Below are 7074 nucleotides of genomic sequence, written 5' to 3'. Positions count from 1 at the left end.
TGGGCACTCAGACCTGCCCCACGCTAAAGTCTGAACTCAGAGAAGATGAGATTCCCCAGGTGCATTTGAAACAAAACCTCTCTGCAGAAACCCTCCTGGACCAGAGTGAAAATGAAAGCACTAGAGGGGTCACAGGCCTCCCAGAGTCCTGGCCCATTAACAGCAAAGGCCAAGGCCATAGTTTCCCCCACACCCAATAGCCCAAGCCCTCTTCTGCCTGCCTGGGCTGCCCAGGACCCTTCCTCAGTCCACCTCTGCCCGCCTGGAAGCTGGTGGGGGGGGAGGAGGGCCTTCTGGGAGAACCCTAACTACGTAAAAAGGGGAGTGCAGGCAAGCAGACAGAGCTGGTGACTGCTGGAGTTCACATACATTTATTCAATTGACACCAATGGGGAGGAAAGGGAGACAGATTTTTCTTTTCTTCCACACAAACCATCAGAGGATTTCACAGCCTCCCCACAGTGGAGAAGTCTAAATCAATGCACACCCAGTGGACAGAGAACACAGATAGCAGCCGGCTATACAGATATTTACACATAATTACAGGACCCCCTGCCACAGGATGTGCGCTCACCCACCCACCCCCACTTCTCCAGTCCCTGACTCAGACCCTTCTCTCCCACCCTAAACTCATTGCCTTTAGCGATAATAAATATCCCAGGGCCTGGGACAGAGTAGAACGCTGATGGGGCGGCTGGCCCTGGTTGGCGGGACCCAGCCAGCTCTGGGAAAGGGGAAATGTTCCTTCAAAGGCACCCCAACACAAAAGGGGAAGGATGCTCCCCAGTGGAGTGGGACCCAGGGTTTCCAAAGGGATTTCGGAGACACCTCGCTTCTGCTCTCTGCTCAGCTTCACCTGTGTAGACTCAGCTTTAGGCTTCGGGGAGAACGAACTTCCTGGGAGAATAGCAAGGAAAGGAGTTGAATTTTTTCTTTTAAGTACGAAGCAGATAATAGGTGTCTTTAAATTATAATATTGGACAAACAAGATCTCAAAGTCGGGGAAGGACTGAAGGAGATACAGAGAGGAAGACCTCTCTGCGCGGTTGGTGTTTCTGGCGGGATCCGCAGGGCCTGGGAAGGCACCGGGAAAGCCTTCTTCCGGGGCTGCCAGAGGCGCAGAGGCCGGGGAAAGCGAAGGCTCCCCCCATTCCCCTCTTGCTGCTCAAACTGGAATGGAATCAAAGCTTGCGACCTCGTCGCGGAGACCCGGGCTCTCCCTGAGCGGTGGAGCCCGCTTGGTCCCAACCATCGCCGATATTCTGAACGCAGAGCCAAGTCGCGCGCGCCGGCCCAAGGTCTGGAGACTCTTCACGCATGGACTCCCTGAGTTCCGCGGGGACCGCAGGAGCTGCCGGGAGAGGCTGAGTGCGGGCCCAAGTGGCCCTGAGCCCGGCGCGGTCAGAAGTGGCAGCCGCTGAGACCGGCAACTTTGCCGGCAAACGGGGGCCCTGAGGACAGGAGGGCTTCCCCGGGGTGCGAGAGGCGGATGTGGCCAGCCACTGGAGCCAAGGCAGGCGCAGTCAGCATGGCCAAGACTTGGGCTTGACCTCCAGGACCCGCCGCAGCCGCGAACGGCGATCCCGGCGAGCCCTCGCCTCCGCCCGGAGGTGCAGTCCCGCCGCCACCGTGGCCCATGATGTGGTCTATAGAGAAGGAAGGCCTCTGCCCAGCCCCGGCGCCCCCGCCGCCCGCACCACCACCCGCGTCTGTCTTGAGGCCCTGGCGCAGGAGTGCGGTGGATAGACCGGTCGCGGTGCCGGCTGCGGGAGGGCTCAGGGACGCGGGGTAGAAGGCTTTGGCGCAGCCCAGCTCTGCGCCCAGGAAGGCGGGAAGGCCTGCGGGTCCCGAGCCCGGCCCCGACCCCGTCCCTGGCGCTGGGGCCTGAGCCGAGGCCGCTCCTGCGAACACCGAGGCCGTCGGAGGTCCGGGTGGAGGCGCAGCTGCACGGCCAGGGGGGACCGACAGCTGGCAAGGCGCGGCGGCGGCGGCGGCGGCGGCGAAAGCGAAGGCGTGCGGGTGTGGATGCGGATGCGGGGCCGGGCCGGGCGGGGGGGCGCCGTAGGCTGGGAGCGCCAACCCATAGCCGTAGCCGTAGGCGCCGTAAGCGGCGAAGCCCGGCAGGAAGGCGCCGGGGTCCCCAGCCGCCGCCGCCCCGCCACGCAGCAGCAGCTCGGGGTGAGGGTGTGTGTGTGGATGCGGCGGCGGTAGGGGCTGCCGCTTGAAGCGCTTGCGGCGCCGCAGGAAGCTGCCGTTGTCGAACATGTCGGCCGACTCCGGGTCCAGCGTCCAGTAGTTGCCCTTGCCCGGGTTGCCCGGCTCGCGGGGGATCTTGACGAAGCAGTCGTTCAGTGAGAGGTTGTGGCGGATGCTGTTCTGCCAGGCGGGGAACTTCTCCCGGTAGTAGGGGAAGCGCCCGCTGATGAACTCGCAGATCTCGCTCAGCGTCAGGCGCTTCTTGGGGCTCTGCAGGATGGCCATGGTGATGAGCGCGATGTACGAGTAGGGTGGCTTCACCAGCGGGCTCCGTGTCGCCGCGCCCCCCGACGGCGGTCCCGGCCCGGGCCCCGCCGCGCCCCGGGCTGCCGCCGCGCCTGGCCCGGGGCTCCCCGCTGCGGTCGCCGCCCCCCGGGGCGCTAGAGCGCGGGGCTCGCCGTCAGAGCAGCCGCCCGACTCCTCTTCCTCGGCGGCGTCCGCCTCGGCTTCCTCCGAGGGCGGCTCGGGGCCGTTCGGGAGCGCGTCCCGGGGGACCCGGGGCCCGGAGCGGGCGAGGAGCTCCCCCCCACCGCTGCTGCCACCGCCGCCGCCCACCACGTCTATGTCTGCGTCCGCCTCGGACAGCGCGGCCGGAGAGCTCTCGGAGGACATGATCTCGCAGCAGCAGCTGCCCAGGGTCATGGTGCCGCCGCCGCCGCCGCCGTTCTCCGGCTCCGCTCCGGCCGCGGCTCCGGCTCCGCTGCGCTGCCTCTGGGGCGAGTATGTTTTGCGCGCGGGCGGGGAGGGGGCGGGGGACTGAGGCGGACAGGGAGGGGTGTCCCCCAGCTCCGCAGCGCCCCCTCGTGGCCTAACTCCGCGGCTCTCCCCTCTCGGCGGGCACCCGACTGGCGGCCCTCTCCGCTGCCCCGGGAGCCGGAGCGGGGCCTGCACCCGGAAGGAGCTGAGGGGTCCTTCCACCCTAACCAGTCTCGGCCCCGGGTCCACCCGTGCTGGGAGGCTGGGGAATTCGTCCTCCCGCCTAGAGGCTGCCCAAGGCGGAAGAGCGCGCGCCGGGGGCGGAGCTCCCCGAGCGGGTGGGGCGGGGCGGGGCGGGGCGGGAGGGGGCGGGCGGAGTGGCTCCGCGGAGGGGCCCGGCGGGAACCAACAGCCGCCGCGGCTGGAGCTCCGCTCCGGCGGGAGGTGGGGTCCTCCTTGTCCCCGAAGACCCCGCCAGTCCTCGGTTCCCTGGAGCCGCGGCCGCCTTCAGTGCGCACAGCCCCTGGATATTAAGGTTCACGCGGGTGCCAGCCAGAGCCAGAAGAAGTGGCGACAGCCCCCACCCATCATCTCTCTCCGAGGCAGAGCCGGGGCCACCGAGGCCGAAGTTCGGATGGAGCGCGATCAGGGCCCTGAGACGCCAGGACGGACGCCGCGGGAGCGGGGCCGCTGGAGCCCAGTGGCTGCGGGCCCAAGGGAAGGCGCACCGGAGTCATCGCGAGGAGCAAACTTTGGAGCTCTCAGCCTCGGGCCGGAGAGGTGAGAGATTCCGACTGCTCGGTCTCTTTCTTCCGCAAGGCTGGGACCCCGCCACCTTCCGCTCGCCGCGCCGCTGGACTCCGAACGAGGGATGGTACCCCGGCGACCCAGGTAGTGCGCCGCCTGCCCGTCACCCCCCTCCCCAACCTACCCCCACGCTTCTGTGCGGCGCCCGTATTCCCGGGAGCGCGGTCCGCGCCTTAGCCCTGAGTTTGCCTGTACTTTTTCTGTCTCAGTATCCGTTGTGATTCTGTGTCTTTCTCGCCTTCGGTGAATCCTTGTCTCCGTCTTCTGCGGAAACCTTGCATTTGCCTGGATGTCTGTTTGTGGGTCCGGGAAACCCTGGCTCAGTTTTCCTCTCTCCCCCAACCCCAGTCACACTAGAGGGCTGCTCGCCCCCCCCCCCCCCCCCCAACTTTCTAGCTGGACTTGTAGGTTCTACAGACAGGCAGCAGGACCTTCTTCAATGAACCCTGACCGCAGTCCGGGCCAGTGCTGCCTTCATCTCTCACGGGCTGGTCCTGTGCCCTTTTTCTCGCCAGCTGGGTTCCTTTCCATCTCATTAGGCTTGTCTCTCCCCGCGTGGTCTCCCACCAGGAACCCAGCAACGAGTAGCACCGGCTCAGACTGGGCCCATCTCAGCCTCTGAGGGGTGAAAGGGGAGATGGGCCCTGGAAGTCGGCAAGAACTGAGCATACGGGCCGGCTGCTGTCCCGACAGCGCCGCGCAGTGGTCAAAGCTCGGACGCTCGCGGCCTGAAACCCAACTGAGCTCCACAGTCTCCCTACTGTATATGACAGCCAGCAGGTTACTTTCCCTTCCCAGCCTCCGTTTCCTTCCTTGCTTAGTAATTAAAAGCAGGAAGCCTGGAGTCAGGTTTCTGGAGTCCCAGTCCTGTACTTACCAGCTCTGCCATCTTAGATAAGTTTCCTAACGCTTTATGCCTCTGTTTCTTCTTCTGTAAAAATAAGGTTAATAGCACCTTGGTCATGACTAATATGTAAAAGTAACCAAATCATTCTGGGTTACTTTTGAAGAGGGTATTGTGAGCACTTGGAAGACTCCTGGGAAGAAAAGAAAAGGAGTCAAAGGTGGTGTATTCTCCCACCTGACCTCCAGCCCTGGTGCAGCCCTCTGACTCGGTGGGTTACACTGCCGCACCAGTCACTGTGCAGAATTAGGCCCCTTGCAGATAAGCACTGAGAAGAGAGTGGGAGGCAGTTTGCAGCCCCTGCAGGCTGTATCTCAGCAGAGCCCATGTGAGGGTGGGTGAATTCTCACTTTCATCTAACAGCAGCCTCCAATATATGGAATAACCTAGTGTAAATCTAACTTCAATTCCACAGCTAAGGCAACAGAGGCCCCAGGAGAGAATGGACTCCCTGAGGCTCTCCAACAAGACAAACTAGGGTCGGGTGCAAATCTTGTTACAGAATCCTCATGATAGAGTTCTCCATCCTCCTGAGCCAAAGGAAGGTAGAAGGCAGGGCTGGCTGCTCATATCCTGTGAGAGCAACTCCTCTGGGCTCCTCTTCAGGCCCTCAGACAAAGGGGGTCCACCTAGTGTGCTGGGCTGCATAAATACTGTTCTTGGGGAAAAGATAAGCGGTCCAGTCCTTAAGCCATGGACAGGAAATTGGGCAGGGACTAGTGGCCCTGGAATCAGAATTTCCTAGGTGATAGGGCTTTGTGAGGGTGTGGGGGCCCTTTGGAGAGAAATTCTTTCATGACTCCAGAACTCACATAACTAGGGTTGCTAGATTTAGCAAATTAATTTTATCTGGCAACCCTACACATACTCCCAGCACGCTCAATCTCTCTCACTTCACAGACACTCACTGTCTACCACACAACTCCAGACCAGCTCAGTTCTGCTAGTGTCTAAGTAAATGGAGAGAAAAACAAGACTGGCACTATCCTATTTCATCTCACCTTCTAAATGTCTTCATTTCTGAAATGGCAAATATGAATAAATAAGTAGCTTTCTTCCTTGCCAGAGTTCTCCTGGTTCCCCAGGCTCCAGTCCCCTACCCAGCTTCAGGAAAGACTGGCTGAGGCATTTGCTTCCCAGATAGCCTGGTTCTAATGCTGCAGGCAGAGCTCTACAGAGCAGCTACAGCTGCTGGCCCCTGCCTCTGCCTGGCCCTGCTCCTCAGGACTGCTGCTGGGACTCAGATTTCCCAAAGGGAACCCACGCCCTATCCCCCTTTGCAAAGTGGGAGTGGTGCATGATCTTAAGGAATCATCACCCAGACCCTTCAGAAACACACACACACACCCACAACGAGGCCCAGGAGATCACATGACTTTCCAGGCTTTTGAAGGCTCCCATTCCCCCAATTAGGTTGGACCCAAGTGTCTGAACTCCCAGCCCAGACCTGATCTGTTTACCCCAATGACTGCTTAGCCCAGGGGTGGGCAAACTTTTTGACTCGAGGGCCACAATGGGTTCTTAAATTGGACCTGAGGGCCGGAACAAAAGCATGGATGGAGTGTTTGTGTGAACTAATATAAATTCAAAGTAAACATCATTACATAAAAGGGTACGGTCTTTTTTTTTTAGTTTTATTCATTTCAAACAGGCCGTAGTTTGCCCACGGCTGGCTTAGTCCCTGGCCAGGCTCCATTCTTGCCTGAGGAAAGGTTTTCTGGGCCTATTTGTTTTGAACAATGCACTGGGGGCTGGGAGAAGGGCCACCTGGGTTTGGAGGTTCCTTTCGTTTCTGCCCTTCTCCCATGGCTCCAGCCCTTCCTGCTTCTGCAGCCCTGTGTGAGTCTGTCATTCCCACCTGGAAAACCTGGGTGCTTTTCCAGAAGATTGCGGCCCAGCACCCATGCCTGCAGCCTCAGAGAAGCAGGGGTGACAAGGCTTGTGCCCAGCCTCTTTCTTTGTCTGCCTCACTATTTGGCCACCTCTCATGAGCAACCCAGAAACAACTGGGAGGACGCATTTGCTGGGGGCGGGGGAGGGGGGTCCTTTGGGCAGTTTTCTACTGTAAAATGTTCTGATAACCTGGAGAGGTTGTTATGTGTTTATTGAGATGTGTTGCTATCAGCGGCTCTCTCCCCATATGGCTTCTCCCTCCCCTCCTTGTGGTCCATGTATGTAGACATGCTCTTAGAGCTGGGGGGCAGGGGGACAGAGAGTCTTCCATGATTATGAGAATATAATTAAGTCAATCGTGAGACTGGCAGAGAGTGGCACTGAGGGAGCTAGAGGCAGGTGGCTGCATTGCCTTTCCAGGGTTGAGTTCGGTGAGCTCAGAGATCCACCCCTCAGTGTGGCCGGCTGCAAACCGCGGCCTTAGCTGGACCAGGGGACAGACACGAAGTCTGCACACT

General features: G+C 60.5%; 1 protein-coding gene across 1 annotated transcript; it reads right to left on the bottom strand.

Moving 5' to 3' along the window:
* Positions 1–361: 361 nt before the first annotated feature.
* FOXD2 (forkhead box D2) lies at positions 362–2950 on the bottom strand. Its single transcript, XM_036347030.1, has one exon. The coding sequence runs from the start codon at positions 2896–2898 to the stop codon at positions 1402–1404; it is 1497 nt and encodes a 498-aa protein (XP_036202923.1). The 5' UTR covers positions 2899–2950; the 3' UTR covers positions 362–1401.
* Positions 2951–7074: the final 4124 nt, after the last annotated feature.

This window comes from Myotis myotis, unplaced genomic scaffold (assembly GCF_014108235.1).
Source record: "Myotis myotis isolate mMyoMyo1 unplaced genomic scaffold, mMyoMyo1.p scaffold_m19_p_2, whole genome shotgun sequence".
Classification (NCBI taxonomy): Eukaryota; Metazoa; Chordata; class Mammalia; order Chiroptera; family Vespertilionidae; genus Myotis; species Myotis myotis.
This window is presented reverse-complemented; position numbering and strand designations above follow the sequence as displayed.